This window comes from Narcine bancroftii, chromosome 14, assembly GCF_036971445.1.
Source record: "Narcine bancroftii isolate sNarBan1 chromosome 14, sNarBan1.hap1, whole genome shotgun sequence".
In the NCBI taxonomy this organism is placed as follows: Eukaryota; Metazoa; Chordata; class Chondrichthyes; order Torpediniformes; family Narcinidae; genus Narcine; species Narcine bancroftii.
The window spans coordinates 62,071,063-62,089,518 of record NC_091482.1 but is presented as its reverse complement, the minus strand read 5'-3'; the positions used below and the strand labels follow the sequence as shown (position 1 = coordinate 62,089,518).

General features: G+C 37.9%; 1 protein-coding gene across 1 annotated transcript in view; it reads right to left on the bottom strand.

Annotated features, from left to right (window-relative positions):
- ctsh (cathepsin H) overlaps nucleotides 1-18,456 on the bottom strand; it is a 30,473-nt gene that overhangs the window by 5,845 nt on the left and 6,172 nt on the right. Inside the window, exons 2-11 of the mRNA XM_069911982.1 lie at nucleotides 17,916-17,947; nucleotides 15,600-15,705; nucleotides 14,563-14,633; nucleotides 11,391-11,495; nucleotides 5,473-5,559; nucleotides 5,320-5,375; nucleotides 4,911-4,992; nucleotides 3,766-3,834; nucleotides 698-804; nucleotides 85-210 (exon numbers count right to left, since the gene is read on the bottom strand). Coding sequence (XP_069768083.1) covers nucleotides 85-210; nucleotides 698-804; nucleotides 3,766-3,834; nucleotides 4,911-4,992; nucleotides 5,320-5,375; nucleotides 5,473-5,559; nucleotides 11,391-11,495; nucleotides 14,563-14,633; nucleotides 15,600-15,705; nucleotides 17,916-17,947 — 841 coding nt within the window. The remainder of the gene's footprint in view (nucleotides 1-84; nucleotides 211-697; nucleotides 805-3,765; nucleotides 3,835-4,910; nucleotides 4,993-5,319; nucleotides 5,376-5,472; nucleotides 5,560-11,390; nucleotides 11,496-14,562; nucleotides 14,634-15,599; nucleotides 15,706-17,915; nucleotides 17,948-18,456) is intronic.

Sequence of the window (18,456 nt, the reverse complement as noted above, 5' to 3'; positions counted from 1 at the left end):
GATCCACTTCCGCAGCATGACTTGCTGGGTTTCTCAAAATGAAAATTAAAATCTAATTTTATGATACTAAATAAATTTACAAACCCTTCGATACCCCAGGCAGTGCCCCAGGAGTTCTTCACAATCCAGTACTTGGTGCCGTTGTCCACAGAGTAGCCCACAGCTAACACAGCGTGGTTCACTTTGTCTGGGGTTGAATCGCAGCGTTTGCTGTCAAAATATTGTTTACATACAAGTTATAGAAACTGCAAGGGTAAAACAATAAAAATACCCCGATTTATTTTTTGGTGGGGTGAAAAAACCTCCAATCAACACATAGAATGCTACAGCACAAGCCCTTCGGCCCTCAATGTTGTGCTAAACCCTCCATAGCCCATAACCCTCCATCTATCCATGTGCCCAAGAGCTCTTAAATGCCTCTGATGTTTCAGCCTCCACCACCATCCCTGGCGAGTGTTATGGACCTTGGACAGATTCATCACCAGGATGAAAAGCAAATGAGAGAAAAGATAAAATTCAAAGGAAAGCTTGCCAATAACAAAGGAGAGGGGAAAAGCTTTTTGTCAGATATACAAAGAGCAAAAGAGAGGCGAGGGTGGATATTAGATCACTGCAAAACAACACTGGGGAGATAGCAATGGGTGACAAGGAAGTGGCGGACGAACTCAAAAACTATTTTACGTTAGTTTTAACTTACTTGGAATAAATACCACTACTGTAATGCATAAAATCATTAGTCACTTGAAAAGCAAAACTGACAGGATTCAGTCTTGCCACAGCATCCTTCATACCATCTTCATCATACTATAAAACAAACAAGGCGTTAAGATTCAGACAGGTACTACAATATAATAACTCGCTCGGCACAGAATCACAATTAAGGCATTCAAATCTTGTGTTCTAATGACATAAATTTATGATCAAACAGTTTATTGTTTAATAATTTTGATTAAAAGCAATCAAGGATAGGTTTCAAATTAATAATGGAGCATCAATTTCTGCTTGTGGAAGAACATCCGACTTTCTTCAGATAAAGGTCTTTGTAACTTCTAAACCGTTGACATGTAATTTTATACAATGCTTCCTAAAACTGTCAGCCAACAGAAATTGTCGCTGTAAGTGCATCTTATCATTGCATTAATGTAAAACTGACCTTCATTGGGTTAGATTCAATGGTATTTAATGAAGCCCTTTTTGTTTTCCAAAATAATATTTTATTTAAAATTTTAAATCACATCAAAAGGTACATGTGTGAAACCAAATTGCATGTAAATATTTTCAATCCCCACCTTCCCAACTTTTCCTAATCTAAATCTAATGATTATAAAAAGATAGATTGTTAATGTGTGTATGTATATATGAATGAAACAGGAGAGAGAGAGAGAGAGAGAGAGAGAGAAGTCAATCTAAAAATGTAAATCTGAAAATAAATGGATTTAAGTGTGAAGTACTGGTTCAGCACTCAGACCAGATATTGAGAGATCTTTATGTTTTTAAAACCAACACTTTTTGTATATGGGCTCCATATTTTCAAACGACAATACTTATTACACAAATTATAAGTAATTTTTTTCAAATGGAATACATGAACGCAATTCTGCGTGCCATCTCTCTAACCCTAAATCTATGTTAGACTTCTATGTAGTAGCAATGCAATTCTTTGAAATAGCTAGAGCAATTAGTAAAAATTCTATTTGATACATAGTTAATCCCAATTTAATACAAGTATTTTTAATGTCTCCTAGCAAAGTTATCATAGGATCCATTGGGAGTGTAACTCCTAATACTTCATTCAAAAATGTTTTAATTTCAGACCAAAACATATAGACTTTTGGACAAAGCCAAGTAGAATGTATAAAAGAGCTTTCTTCTTTATTACACCTAAACATAAATCTGATAATGTGAAATTAAATTTCTTCAACTTCTTGGGTGTTCAGTATAATTGAAGTAAATAAAATTATATTGCACTAGCCTACACCTAACATTAATAATTTTAGTCATACTTTGTTTACATATCCCTTTCCGACGATTTTCATTTACTTTGACCTTCAAATCAGATTCCCATTTTAATCTTGATTTATAAATTCCCTTTATTACCTATTATTTTAATTGAAATTGTAATAAAAGTGAACATTTCCCTAAGAATTCAATATCTTTTTCAATCAACTCCATATGGGATTCCTCGAAACTTTTAAAAAGATTTAAATTCGATTGTTAGGAAGAAATTTTTATGGAAAATTCATAATGGTGTGGAAAAGTCAACATGGAATTATGAATTAGGTGGTTTACTTTCAAAAGTATTACAAAGTATTAACAGAATGTTTGATCTTTAGCTTGGATTAGAGTCAAATTACATAATATATAGAAGATTCAATGGAAGAGGTTATTTATAAATGGAATCCTAAATTATTAATGGGAGCTAAAGATTCATTTATTTTGACATCTGCTAAAGTTGAAAAGGCTTAATTTCTCGTAAAATGTCTTTATATCAAAATAAACATTGCATTTTCTCAGAATAATCAACTTTTAAAAATTTTATTTCAAAAAGGAATTAAAATAGTATATGATTCCTTTGAAGTTAGCAGATTTATTACCTTTCAAAGAATGAAAGGTTAACATATTCTTTTTGCTCATTGTCAGAGCTTTTTTAATTAAATTAGATCATAATTTAACCTTACCTGGACAGAAGGAATTGGAATTATTAATAACTAATGGAGGTATGAAGAGATTTATTTTGGAAGTGTATAAACTACTTCAGATGAATCCCATCTTGAGAATTTTTTTTTTAAATGGGTTGTAAAAAATGCTGGAAAGTCCAGCACTTATTGCCCATCCTGAGCTTGAGAAAGTGGAGATGAACCACCACTTTGAACCACTGCATTAATTTGGAGGACAGTAATCTCACAGCGTGGTATATGAGCTGCTGTGCTCAGCATGGAGAACACTGCAAAAGATAGTGAATGCAGATCAGAACAAAACACAAACTTTCCTTCTCTCCCTGGACTCCATCTGGATCTCTGGGTATCTAGGAAAGATACTTTACAGAAAGATCCATCATACCCTGGAAATGCTCTCTTCTCCCTCCTCTCACTGGAGAGAAGACTCAAAAGTGGAAAAGCACCCACCAACAAGCTTAAGAGTTTTTACCCCACAGCCATCAGGTTACTGAATGAATCCCATAACAGTCCTCTCATGCTGACCTTTCTTGGTGCTAGTTGATCTTCCTTTTCATTTCAATCCTATATTCTTTAAATTGTGCTCTTTAAATCATTAGAGATAAGCTGTTAATGTGTTCGAAAATAACCCTTTTCCCTGCATTGGGGATTTCATAATGAATAAACTTAAACTAAAAGTAAAAACAACTCCGGTATTTTGTAAACATAGAATACTACTGCACAGTACTGGCCCTACAGCCCTCGATGTTATGCCCATCTATATATTCCTTTAAAAAAATGTACTAAACCCTCCCTATCTCGTAAGCCTCTACTTTCTTCCTCCATGTGCCTGCCTAAGTTTTATTTTTAATGCCCCTTGGTCCATCCTTTCCAAATTTATGCTGCCTCTCTGTAATCAACAGTAAATATTCAAGGTATATCCTTTTTATTATCCGGGTTTAAAATTAATTTGAATATCAAATTTTGGTTCTATTGAATTTAATTGAGTTTACAAAGAAGCTCATATTGCTCCATTAAGGCAGAGAAATGGCTGTGATTATTGAGAGTGTGGTGTGTGTATATGTCTGTAACTGGGAAATTTGCAACCAACCTCAGTTATGTTGACCACATCTTTGACAAATGCAGCAGCTTTGCTGGGCTGGAACTTGCAAGATCCATTCTGTGAGAAACAGAAGAGGGGAGAAAGGAAAAATCACAATGGGAATATTAATAGCTGATGTTGGGCAGACTTTTAAAGAAGATTTTGAGTCTAAATTCTAGTTCAGTTTTGAAGGAAAAGTTCTTAAGCTTTATGACTTGGTGAGGTTAGTGTATGACTTGGTGAGGTTAGTGGATCTCCATTTCACTACTTTCCAAGGTACGGAGATCACATTTCAGGGATGGGCTTACCAAAAATAAAACCGCTGGAGCAACTCAATGCAGGATCTATGGAGGTGGATGGGTGGACAACATTTCTGATCAAGTCCTCTCACAGGATCTCATCCTGAGGTGTCAACACTCATTCTGCTTCCACAGATGCTGACCTTGTCCAGCAGTTTCTCCCAAGTCTCTCCCCACAACTCCGCCAACCCAGATAACATTCTCTGTACTTTTCTAGTGCAATATGCAGTAAAACCAATATTTTGTGAAATTTCAATATAACGTCCCAACTTTTATGTTCTACACCCCATCCTAGCATGCCATATCTTCTTCTACCACCCAGTGAACCTGTGTGGTTACTTTTAGAAAACTGTGGATGAAGCCCAAGGTTTCTCTATTCATGAACATTCCTTAGTGCTCTATCAAGTGTAAGAGATTCTAAAACTAGAGGGAAAAGCTTAAAAAGGAGGTCTGAGGGACACGTTTTTGCAAGGGGTGGTTGGAATCTGGAATGAGCTGCCTGAGGACATTGTAGAAGCAGAAGAAAAGGAATGTAGGCAATTAACATTTCAGTCAGTATGGACAGATTGGATCAAAAGGTCCTGATGTACAACTCAAACTTTGTACAGTTAGTTTACAGTGTGTCAGGTACCATTTTATAAAATTGTCTAGTATTTTATCGGTTTCTTTGGCAAATAAAGGCATTGTTAAGCGATCGGGGTGGGGAGTGGTGGGGTTGAGTGCTGCCGCGATATTGTACACAGTAGGGAAACCCCAATTTAGTGCGACCCCGCTTTTTTTGCAACGTGATTTTTTTGGACCCCAACTATCATGTTATAACAGGGTTCCACTGTAGTTACAAATGTACAATCATACCTTTCCTTTATAAGGATAATCCTCTTCAGTTTCCAACCCATGGTTGTACTTAATGTATTCAAAGGCTTGGCTTGGTAGTCCCCTGGTGAAATATTAAAAACAAATCATCAGGAAATAGCCACAAAGAGTTGTATGCAAAATGAGTCATTATTTTACAAGACCAAAAGCGTTATCAGAAGTCACAGAATTTATGATTTTGGATGGATGTGCAAGAATCAAAATTGGATTCTTCAAAGAGGGCTCCCCTACCTCCAAGAGAAGTGAGGGGCTCCCTATGGAGCCAAGATAGTGGGAAGATGACTCCTTAGTTGAAAAGGTTTTGTGGTAAGAACAACCAAATGGCTCTGAATTCCACATTTAAAAAGAAAACACCATTTGTAAGTATGTAGCACATCTTTGCTTCACTCACCCAAAACATCCGTGGTTGTTAAAGTTCTGAGCGCAGTCCACAAGTTGTTGTTCAGCCTATGAGAAATTTAAATACCTTAGCTTCATGTAGATGGTAAAAAGTTATCCAATAACAAGTTAACTCAGATGAAAAAAGTTTGGGAACAATACTTACCAGTGAAAGAAGATTTTGTGATCTTATTGCAATTGCAGATTCCAAGCACCCGGTAGTGGAAAAGGTCCAACAGCTTCCACACCCCCCCTGTGGAGAATACAATTTTTGTGACTAACTTTATTGCAACCAGAAAACAGACACGATTCTAAGCCAAGTATCTCAATTGACAATGGAGCTGCTTCTTTACTGTAACCTAGGCCTTTCTTAGAAGGCACCAAATGTTGGACATCTCCCTCTTTACCTTCTCTCATCCATGTAGATCTACTCCATTCATTAAATTGCCCTCTGGTCTCTTCAAGTGAGAAACTTCCTTTGAGAGCACTCTTGCGGAGGAAGTCACGTGATGGAGTAGTGGCCGTACGGTGAACTCCAGCCCTCTCCAGAAAAGTTGAAAAAAAAATAAAGGAAAGCACAAAGGCACAAAAATAAAAATTAAAGTAAAGTGAATATAAAGGTGGAAAGAAGATGGCGACGAAAAAAGAAAAGTGGAAACTAACGGTAAGAAGAGAGGAAGAGAAGACAACGGAAGAAGAAGGAGAAGGCCTTACCTGTTCGAAGAGGCCCGCAGTGGAGAGAGAAGCCCGCTCCCTCAGGTCGGTAGAAAGTGGACTACAAAAATGGCTCGCTGAGCCGAGTAAAAGTGCGCAACCGCGCATGCAAAAAAACACACCGACGGGAGGGGCGACCAGCTGGGGAATCGATCTCCACAGCCGGCAATGACAGCTACAGAACAGCAGCAGCAAGAGGAGAACATAGAAGACAACGAAAACAAGAAAGAAGAGAAGAAAAAGAAAACAAAGAAACAACAGATGGCCAACCCAGAGGAAGAAGAAGAGGAAGAGTACAGTGAAATGGAAGAAGAAGGGAAAGGCAAGACAATGGATATATTTTCTCTTATTAAAGAATACATGGATTCATTTAAAGAATGGCAAGCACAAGAATTTAGTGATTGAAATCTTTTCTGGGGGGGGCTGGGTAGGGAGAAATTACGGTCACTGCAAAATCAGTTGACGCTTGCGAGTGAATTCGCAAATCCAAATGGAGAGGGGAGATGTGGTTGCCCGACAAGGGATAAAGGGCAACTCAGGAAGGGGAGGGGACAATGGGGTTAAAGAAATATTAGGTAGGAGAATAAGGGGAATGTTTGATGTGTTAAAAATGTTGTCTCATAAACTGTTCAAAGAAAGAAAGCAGAAATGGATGAGAAAGAAAGGTGATGATGAGGAAACGGAAGGGAAAGATAAACAAAGTATAAAATGGCTACATTAAACTATATGACTTTAAATATTAATGGAATACATAACCAAATCAAAAGGAAGAAACTGCTAAATTTACTGAAAAAAGAAAAAAATTGATATTGCATTTGTGCAAGAAACACACTTAACTGAAGTGGAGCACAAGAAATTAAAGAGAGATTGGATAGGACATGTAACGGCAGCGTCATATAACTCAAAAGCTAGAGGAGTGGCTATATTAATCAGTAAAAATGTACCAATTAAAATAGAAGAGGAAATAATAGATCCAGCAGGAAGATATGTAATGATAAAATGTCAGATATATTCGGAGTTTTGGAATTTACTTAATATATATTTGCCTAATGAAGAAGATCAAAAATTTATGCAGGATATTTTTCTGAAGATAGCAGATACGCAAGGGAATATATTAATAGGAGGGGATTTCAATCTCAATTTGGATTCAAACATAGATAAAACCGGGAAAAAAATTAACAGAAAGAATAAAGTAACCAAATTTATAATTAAATCGATGCAAGAAATGCAACTTTTGGATATATGGAGGAAACAACACCCAAAGGAAAAGGAATATTCATATTATTCGGATAGACATAAAACATATTCAAACATATTCCTGTTATCAGCTTGTATACAAGATAGAGTTAGGAAAACAGAATATAAAGCTAGAATATTATCGGACCATTCACCCTTGATATTGACAATAGAGTTAGAGGACATCCCTCCAAAAATGTATAGATGGAGATTAAACCACATGCTACTTAAAAGACAGGATTTTAGAGAATTCACAGAAAGACAAATTAAAATGTATTTTGAAATAAATACAGAATCAGTGAAGGATAAGTTTATATTATGGGACGCAATGAAAGCGTTCATCAGAGGGCAAATAATAAGTTACGTAACTAAGATGAAGAAGGATTACAATCAGGAAACAGAACAGTTGGAAAAGGAAATAGCAGATATAGAAAAAGAATTAGCAAGGAAGGAAGACACTACTAAAAGAAGGGAATTGGTAGATAAAAAAATAAAATATGAAACATTTCAAACATATAAGGTGGAGAAATATATAATGAAGACAAAGCAGAAATATTATGAACTAGGAGAAAAAATGCACAAAATTCTAGCGTGGCAGTTTAAGACAGAACAAACTAAAAGAATGGTATTGGCATCAAGGAAAAAAGACAAACAGATCACATATAATCCAACGGAAATTAATGAAAATTTCAGAGAATTCTACGAACAATTATACCAAACTGAAAACGAAGGGAAAGAAGGCGAAATAGATGAATTCTTAACTAAAATTGAACTACCGAAATTACAAACAGAGGAACAAAATAAATTAATAGAACCATTTGAAATAGTAGAAATACAAGAGACAATAAAAAATCTGCTGAATAATAAAACACCAGGAGAGGATGGTCTCCCAATAGAATTCTATAAAACATTTAAAGATTTATTAATTCCTCCCCTCCTGGAAGTAATCAACCAGAATGATAAAATACAAAGCTTACCAGATTCATGCAAAACAGCAATAATTACAGTAATACCAAAGGCAGGGAAAGATCCACTCGCTCCAGCATCATATAGACCAATATCTTTACTTAACACAGATTACAAGATAATAGCTAAATTATTAGCAAACAGATTAGCTGATTATGTACCAAAAATAGTAAGTCTAGACCAAACTGGATTCATAAAAAAAAGACGAACAACAGAGAGCACTCTTGCCAAGCAACTTAGGGTGTTTTATACAGTAAAATCCCCAGTACCCAGAATTCAAGCAACTGACAAACCCAACCAACCAGCAAATTGAATAACCAGCAAAAGGAAATAAATTTAAAAATAAAATAAGAATTTTTTTAAAGTTTAAAATTGTAAAGACTGCAGCAGCTGTTTGAATGAAATGTGTGTTTAAATATATACAAGATTAATACACAACTTAGGAAGCCAGAAGTACTTTTTTTTTACATGTTTATTCCTAACCTTTGCACAAATCTGCATAAAAAGTGAATATTTATTTCTTAAATTGTAAGTAATTTTCTCTAAGGGAATACAACTTCGTATCTCCAAATGCCATCTTTCCATACCCAAGTTCACATCCGATTTCCAGGTCACTGTGATACACTTTCTTGCCACCGCTAAAGCAATTTTAACAAATTTAATTTGATGAATTAATACATTTTGTTCATGTCTCGTTCCTTGAATGTTTCCCAACAATAATAAATCTGGATTTTGTGAAAAAGCAAAACCAGTAATTTGTCACAAAAACTTTCTTTGATTCTCCCAAAAAATTCTAACCTTAGAACATGACCAGATACAGTGTAAAAAAAATTCCTATTTCATCACCACATCTAAAACATTGATCTGACCAATCCAATTTCATTTTATGCAGTTTTTGAGGTGTTAAGTATAATTGATGTAAACATTGAACTAAGCTATATCTAACATTTATAATATTGGTCATACAGTCATGGAAAAGTTCTGTCCATCTTTTCTTAGCTATCACAATATTCAGATCAACCCATTTCTGTCTTGATTTGTGAACTCCCTTTTTAAATGGTGCCTGCATGTAGTAAGAGGTACATTAATGAAATAAATTTCTTAGTATACCTTTTCCTAATAAGAGCCTCCAATTCACTACAAGCTGGTAAAAGCATAGTTGAACCTAACTTTTCTCGCAAATATCCTCTCAACTTTAAATAGCAGAAAAGTATTTCACAAAATCCCATACTTGTTTCTTAATTGTTGAAATGCCATCAGCTGACCTTGTTCAAAACAATCCTCTACAGTTTTAATTCCATTATGAAACCAAATATTCATAAATTATTGTCTTTAGTAAAAGGTATGATTATTTTGAAACAAAGGCATTTTGGGTGAAATACTACCTTTTGATCCACTTTCATTATTGTATTCTTAATGCAGGTGTACTAGTTAAAAGGTGTGTCTCAGCCAACCAGAAAATTCACATATTCAGCATTCGTGATCCCCTAGTTGCCAGATTCTGGGGAGTTCACTGTATTTTATAGTCACTGGATAAATACAAATTAAAGGAGAACTGCAAGAGTTATTCAAGGTAATTCTAGATTATTTCAGTTTAATGGATTGGAAGGAGGACGAGACAGAGTTTAAATGACAATCATGTAGGAGTAACGTTGGCAGGTTGTTTCATAGAGAGAAATTAAGCCTTGAAATGTGTTGCCAGCTGGTGATATAGCAGAACACCGACTCGCTGTCTTCAAAAGAGAGATGATGGATCAGATTCTGTCTAGGACCATAGATAATGTTGTCTATCAATCAACAGTTGATTGGAAGAGAATTTTCCAAAATATTTTCACCCTAATTGTTGCCTCTGCTCTGGAAGATATATGTAGCCACAGTGTCCTGGCTGCCAGCTCAATTTACAAGTTTGAGGCAAACACTGCTAACTCGTGGGACTGACATGATGCAGGGCAACAGTTTTTCTGTTATTTGTTGTTGGCCACGAGTTGGCTCAACAGGCTAGAGAGGGCCAATGACATCAGATATCATAAAATACAAGTCTGCAGATACCATGGAGAAACTGCTGGAGAAACTCACCAGGTCAAACAGTGTACTTTATCTTTGGCTTGGCTTCGCAGACGAAGATTTATGGAGGGGGTAAATGTCCACGTCAGCTGCAGGCTCGTTTGTGGCTGACAAGTCCGATGCGGGACAGGCAGACACGGTTGCAGCGGTTGCAAGGGAAAATTGGTTGGTTGGGGTTGGGTTTTTCCTCCTTTGTCTTTTGTCAGTGAGGTGGGCTCTGCGGTCTTCTTCAAAGGAAGTTGCTGCCCGCCGAACTGTGAGGCGCCAAGATGTACGGTTTGAGGCGATATCAGCCCACTGGCGGTGGTCAATGTGGCAGGCACCAAGAGATTTCTTTAGGCAGTCCTTGTACCTCTTCTTTGGTGCACCTCTGTCACGGTGGCCAGTGGAGAGCTCGCCATATAACACGATCTTGGGAAGGCGATGGTAGTCTTCCAAAGGCGCTATTTGCCTTGGCGAGTCTGTTGCCTAGCTCGTTGTCGATCCTTGCATCTGATGAAATGGTGCAGCCGAGATAGGTAAACTGGTTGACCATTTTGAGTTTTGTGTGCCCGATGGAGATGTGGGGGGGCTGGTAGTCAAGGTGGGGAGCTGACTGATGGAGGACCTCAGTTTTCTTCAGGCTGACTTCCAGGCCAAACATTTTGGCAGTTTCCGCAAAACAGGACTTTATATAGCAAAGTTAAAGATACATAACCAAAGTTTCAGGCTTGAGCCCTTCATCAAGGTATATTATGTCTGTATCCATTTTCCAAGCATCACAGCTTGGAGAAGTATGTGCTTTTCTCCAATTTTTGCCATCTGTTGGCTGTACACTGTTGTTAAAGTAAAATTGGTTTGCTGAGTAAAGCTGTAAAATTGGGTACTTTCCCTACCTGCCAGTATAAGAACCATTTAGCTCCCAATTCATTGGCAGGCAGCATAATGCCAATAGGTACTCTGCTTTGAACCTGTGTACAGAGTTCTTTTCCTCTCCCCTCACAAGCTTTACAGCTTTTTTTCCTGATTCTATTTCAGGTTCCAACATCCAGAAAACTTTTTTTTAAATACAAATTGCTCTTCTTTCTCCGCCTGATTTAGTGACCATTAATCATTTGGCTTTACCTGATTTTTCACGGGCGTGACAAATTTTCCTTTCTTTCTCCAATCTATACTCTCAGGTAAAGGGCCATCTTTTGTGTAATGGTTCCCTCGGGTAGCTGAACAATTCTATGAGACAAAGACAACAACATTTTTAAAAAGGTAAACCCAGTATTATCAAGTCCTTAAGTTTTTTTAATTCACTGTAAGCTGGAAGCTAACACAGAGACAGACGAGGCTGCATCTGGTTTAACATGTGCACATCTGGTCTCCTTACTGGAGACAGGATATACTGACCTTGCAGACGGTGCAGTGGAGGTTCACCAGGTTGATTCCAGAAACGAGGGGTTCTACTTAAAGGGGGTTTAGAAGGATGAGGGGGCAATCTTGTAGAGATGTAGAAAATTGTGAAATGAATGGATGAGATAGAAGCAGGGAAGTTGTTTCCACTGGCAGGTAAGATTAGAACTTGGGGACATAGCCTCAAAGTCCAGAGGATAAGATTTAGGACAGAGATAAAGGGAAACTGCTTCTACCAAACAGTAGTGAATCTGTGGAATTCTCTACCCAAAGCTGCCTCACTGGCTGCATTTAAAACAAGGGTGGATAGAGTTTTGAAGAATAGGGGAATTAATGGTTATGGGGAACAGGCGGGTAGGTGGAGTGGAGTCCACAGCCAGAACAACCACGATGGGACAGATGGTCTCTTCCTACTCCCATTCCATAGGTTCTTTATCTCAGATCCCCAGTGGCTGCAAAATTCTATTTTGGATATTTACGTGTGTAAACAAAACAAGGATTTCTGTACAGGTACCACCTTAGCCATTGGGCACTGGAGAGCACAGAGTTTCAACTCTGGAGATAAACAAGAATGTCTGCAGATGCTGGGTGGAGTGCAATATACAAACAAACTGGACAACAATGATTTCGCTTCCTAAACACTTTTTGGTGTATTTTATGAATTTTAGGCTACTGATCATGAACAAAATCACCTTAAAAGTTTCCTACCACATACCTTTTTTTTTTAAAAAAAGATAAAACATATTTTTGTGATTTCTTGTCATATTTTAAGTCTATTGGGTTAATGGCCACAAAGCAACTGTTTTGGTCAGTCAGCCATGCACTCAGTACAGGTGCTGTGTAAATGTTGTCTTAGGCCTGGGCATGCTTAGTAAGGAGATTCAGACAAAAGCAGCTCATATATACAGACGCTTTGCATTACATTGATATAGATTGAATGCATGTTGATTAAAACATGCTTCAAGCATACAAAACCATGAAGTGTAACAGGTCATTTAAAATTAATTTTCTTCATTCACACTTGTACATTTCACTTGGTGCAGTCAGTGATCAGCACGAAGAAAGGTTTCACCAGGACATTGTGACCATGAAAAAGCAGTATCATGGCAACTGGAATCCATGAAAACTGGTCGACTATTGTTAGACACTGACATGAGAGGCATCAGATGCTGAGTACAAATGAAAACCAGCGACAGAATTATTTTTAGGTCAGTTGAACTAAAGCATCATTATGTCAGCCTCATTATGCGATTAAACATGCTAAATTCATTAAAAGTTAATTTAATGTTTCTCCAATTTAGGAAATTTGAAATGATCTTTGTGTTCAGCTTGAAGTTGTCTATCATAATGCCATTTTTTTTTCAGGAAGCAAACATTTTGAAAAATATTGTTGTCCAGCATTACCCTTTACTTCCTATGCTGCGTGACCTGCTGAGTTTCTCCAGCACGTTTATGTATTGCAACTCCAACAATGGTCTCTCCATCAAGTTAGCACAGCAGCAGCAAATACTGTGACCACTGAGAACATTGAATAATCCCAGAGGTTGAATGGAAAAGCCTTGGGCAAGTATTTGAAAATATAAAACAACTTTTACAAATGCTATTAGTGTAAAACCATGTAATCCTTTTAAAATTGTAAAATTTTTATTGATTTTTAAATGTAGAATTATTCTGTTTAAATATTTCAGAAGTCTTTTTAACTTCTGGCTATAATTTTTTTTTCATTTAAAATGATTTTGAATATCTTGGGAACATTTTAAAACATTCAACATTTTAACCACTGACAGTTTTGACAATTCCTGCAAAGTTAAGTGGCATGGCTCAGCCCATTGCCAGTGTCTGCTGTGAGAGAGACTTGTATTCACTCACTACAGGCGAAGCCCATCCGGTCATACAAAACCTTGCCATCAGGAATTCCTCCCAGGTGTTTTTCAGAACTCCCACAGGCCAGACCATTCCAGGTGTTTGTCCAACTGTCTGGTTAGCTGGTTATTGCTGAATCAATACCAGGTAACCAAATAATGGGAAAAACACAAGAATAACTTTAGATTTAACCAAGTGAAGCTGGAGGGACCCAGCAGGTCAGATAGCAACATGGAGATAAATTATCAATCAGTGTTTTGGGACCCTTTATTGAGACTAACATATGGTGGGTGATATACAGTTTACCAGGGGTAAACAAGGGAGAGAAACTGGGAAGGGGCAAAGAGGTGATAGAGTATTGTCTATACCATAACATGACAGGGTTTAAAATTAATATTATGAGGGAAAAAACCATAAAACATTGAAATTAACTCTACAGCAAGATAAAGGAAAGCCTTTCATTTCCAATGCACTGGAGAGATCTTAAAATATTTTGCACAGTGAATTATTTTTGAAACACAGCTACTTTATAGGAAAGGCATCAGCAATTTTTTTTGACAGCAAGCTAACAGAAATAGACAGGTGATGTTGAGAGTAAGGGACAGGACTCCAGGAGAAATTCCTGTTTTTTTAAAAATAAATGGTGTGGTTTCATCTCTTGGTTGCAGATCTCAAATATACTGCCATTGGGAGCGATGACATCAATTGGATACAAACTGGTATGTTTTGCATTCATAATAATCTAAGCCAGGAACGAGAGTGAAGAAACATTTCAATATAAAACTATAGAAAGCACAAGTCCATACAAGGTCAAACACCCAGTCAGGATCCATTAGATGTTCTGGTTCCTTGGAATGTTCAATGTTATTTTTATTCTCTATTTTATTCCTGTGTATCCAATGGCTACATTGGCCTGGTCCTTTTACAGGGGTGACTACTGTAACCATTTATTGGGCAGAGGAGCTTGAAGGTAGAAAAGTAACACAAAATCCAGATTGGTGGTCATTACAAAGACAGTTGAAAGAGCTGTTACCTGTGGGATTCTCATCAAATACAATTTCTTGAACTCACTGAAGGTCATGTCAGAAAATTGGTTGAGACCCACTGTAGAAAGGGAATTAAATATAGGATACTTCAGCAATACAGTTTCTGGGGAATTACGTTAATGTGAATATTACAGCTGCAAAGCACAATACATATGGTAATAACATAACTTTATAGGTTGGCTGCCTTGTCCCACCCTCCTCTTCTCCCTTCCATTGGGCAGAAGATACACTAGGTTGAACATTTATACTCCCAAATTCAAGGGCAGTTTCTTTCTGGCTACTATACTGCAAGTCTCTTTAATGTACCGGTCATATTGTTCAACTGTACCTTTCTTTCTCTTTAGTTCTACTCCCTGCACTTCTGTTTTTAATTCTTGCACCACCCATAAGTTGGACTTATTGGATAGGATACTGTATCTAGGTAATATCCAACAATAAACAGTTCAATGTAATGATACTTTTTAAACTCCACTCTGTAACACCACATCTGAAGTTCCTTTGGCTGTTGTACATGGAGAATGTACATTGTGCAGCAATAATTAAATGAAGCAACTTCAATCTATGATGTTTTATCAAATGCTCAATAAAACTACTAGAGGCTTTTATTTTAAAATAGGACATCTAGCTCATCTCCTTGCCTTCCTTTCTATTTAATCTTGATAGTGTCTGGGGTATTTGGAATACCTCAAGTGGAGGAACTTGAGGAAGGGTTGAATGATTTTTCTGCCTTACGGTTTGATCTCGGTTTTGGTTCTATAATCCCTTAATATTGTTTCCCAACAAAACTCCATTCAGCCTGGTTTTAAATTCTCTTGCGACTCTGCTCTTCCCCCACCCACCCATGAACAATGATCTGTTGAGGGAGAGAGGTAACCACCATTTTGTGTGAAGTAGAGCTCCCGTCATAATTTACTGAACAGCCTCAATCCAAATCTGGGCTCGTTTTCATTGGTCAACATGCAACTCTGTCTATCTGAAGGGAGAAGATCCAAAAATATCTGTGAAGCTGTTTGGGGGAACTCACTGCGAAAGGAATGTCCGTTTTTGTTATGAGCATCAATCTTTCTCTTGTTGTGGATGAAGGTCTGCAGCCTGTGGGTGTACTCCTCCCAGTGGTAGTCTTTGCTGTGCTGCTCACAAGAAATGTAATCAAGTGAAATGTTATCTTTAATCAATAACGAGAATTTGTACATCATCTTTTAATGCAGTAAAAGAGCTCAGGAAGCTTAATCAAATAAAATATGCCACCAAGCCCCATGGTTGGTCAACATTAAAATGTCTTAAAAGAGGTTACACACCTTAGAAACTGGTCACGAAAGGAGGTAATTTGGCCAATCAGAAAATAAGCTTTCCAACTCACGGCCCAGCTCTTTTCACTCTCCCCATGTACTGTCTACCATCTTTTCAAGCATCTATCCAATTTTCCTGTTTGCAATTGATGGATTCTACTGCCCGTTCACAGAGCACAATCCAAATTGCAGCAAATTGCTGAATTGAGTAACGTTTCCTCATCTAATCTCCGATCTTTACCAATTACCTCAAATCTGTGTCCAGTTATTGATCTCTTCCACTCATGGAAAACAGATTCTCCTTCAATATAGACAGGTGGACACTTTCAGAAGTAACAAAGATTTACATACTGCATAGACACCAATCAATTGACCCAACTAGTTTGCGTGGGTTTTTGTATCTTCTATTCAATCATCTTACCAAAGGCTTTCAGCATTCCTTTTCTCTCAAGTACTCCTCTGTTTTCCCATTAGAAAGCCTCTGAAGTATAAATGTTAATTACTTCTTGTGATAGCGAGTTCCAACTTCTATTCACACTGTATAAATAATTCTGAAGTATTTTCCACTGTATTTATCAACAATCATCTTGCATTTATGGGATTGAGATTTGGACGACTCTTCAACAAAAGAAAGCATTCCCTCTTTAACAATTTGTCTAACCCGTCATAATCTTTGCTGGGTCAATCTGAAGCCTTTTTTAAAGGAAAAAAAGCCCAATACGCTCATTGTTTTCCTGAAAATAGTTTCTCAGTTCTGCTACCTTCCTCTAGTCTTTGGTGTACATTTTCCACAGCTTCCATTCATTTGTACAAATCACACCTGGGTTTCTGGAGGTATGAGAACACTACGACTCTGCCATGTACATGTGGTGGCCTCATTCCTGCCTGTCCTGCATCCTCCCCATTTTTATAGAATATCACTAATCTAAATTCTGTTCACTTAGAAATAAATCTATTTTGTTACTTTTTTCATAAAAATAACCATATTTGTGCTATTGTACTAACAGTCTGAGGCTATCCTTTGGCTCATCATTCAGAGATGTGTTAAAACAGCAAAATACAGAATTAGGATGCAAGTAGCATGGAATTGAGCTACTTGATGGACATGAGGTGATGAGTTCATCTCTTCCAAAAGTAGCCATGGAATATTTGACATCCACCTTAATATTAGAGGAAGAAAACAGGCTTGATCTTGTGATTACTTCAGAATAAAGTGTTAACTGTCAAGAAGAGAACTTGAGTACCAAATTTATTTAATTTCTCTGTCCATTTCCAGTTTTCACGCCTTGAGGAAACTCATTTCTTTCGATCCTGTCCAGCAAAGGAGAAATCATGAGCTCTAATTCTACACGTCCTTGATACTTTTTCCCCATTCTGAGAAACCTCCTTTCTTTTCACATGTCTGAAGCCCTAATGCGCAGTCATTCCTTGAGACAATGACAGAGGGATCTTGCACAAGATCAGGGTACGTGATGAATTGCCATCTGGGCAGTTCACTTTACGCCCTTTCATACAGGCAAAAACCCCAAGTGTAAAGGCAGAGATTCTCCGTCCTTACGTCGGGAGACTTACCTCCATGAATGCGCCGTGGCCAGCTCCAAGGCACCGATGGAAATCCTTCTCGGGAAGGGTCAGCGGTGGAGAGCTGTGCCCCACTGCCTAACACAAATGTAATGCCACTGCAAGTGGCTGGCTCGGGGCTCGGGGTTACAGTGGTATAGTCAGCCTGAGACACAGGAGCAGGACTCGGCAGGGGGTGCTGTGGCACCAGTGGCCCTGCCTCCATTGGCTCCAAGGCGCTGCTCAACATGAATGCAACGCATGAGCAGCCTTTTAGAGTTGCTCCATGAAAGGTCAATTTATATTTTTCCCTCCATGCTTGTTGCCGGCCTCCAGGCCAAGGCTTGGCATGAAAGGGGCTCCAGACTCGGAATCGGCTGTCGGGAGAGGAAGCAAGCTACAAAATACAAACAGAAGGAGGAAGTGCAAATCTGACGCAGAGCAGAGACAGAAAAGATATAGCAAAAGCAACCCAGAACAAAAATAATTACCATTGTCATCCATTCCTTGAAAGAATTTATTTCTGTAAAAGAAAATAAAGAATATTATCTCTGGTGGAGGCATTTAAAACTCCACACCCATGGTTTGCTGATGACCCTCACAGTACATTTGCTGGAGACTACAGGTGGTGGAATCTGAAGCTAAACGACCTCCTGGTGGACCTCAGTGGGTCGAGCAGCTTCTCTACGACGTTTCCTCAGCCTTGACCATTTTTTTCCTCCCACTCATGTTGTTTGGCCTGCTGAGTTCTTCCAGCAAAGTGAAATTGCCTTGCTGTTTGTATTCCATGAAATCCCATTCCAACCACTTGTCCCCTAACCATGATCGGTCCCTCCCAGCCAGTATCATCCCCACTCTTGAGAATGGGATCATTGCACTGGAACAGAGACACGAGTTCACACCACAAAAAGTGTATCTGGCTAATCTAAATTCAGTTACTTAAATTTTCTGGAATTAAAAATCCAGTGCTAATGACTAAGATTATTGCCAAACCCATTTGGCTCTTCGAACCTGTGCTACCATTTCATGCGA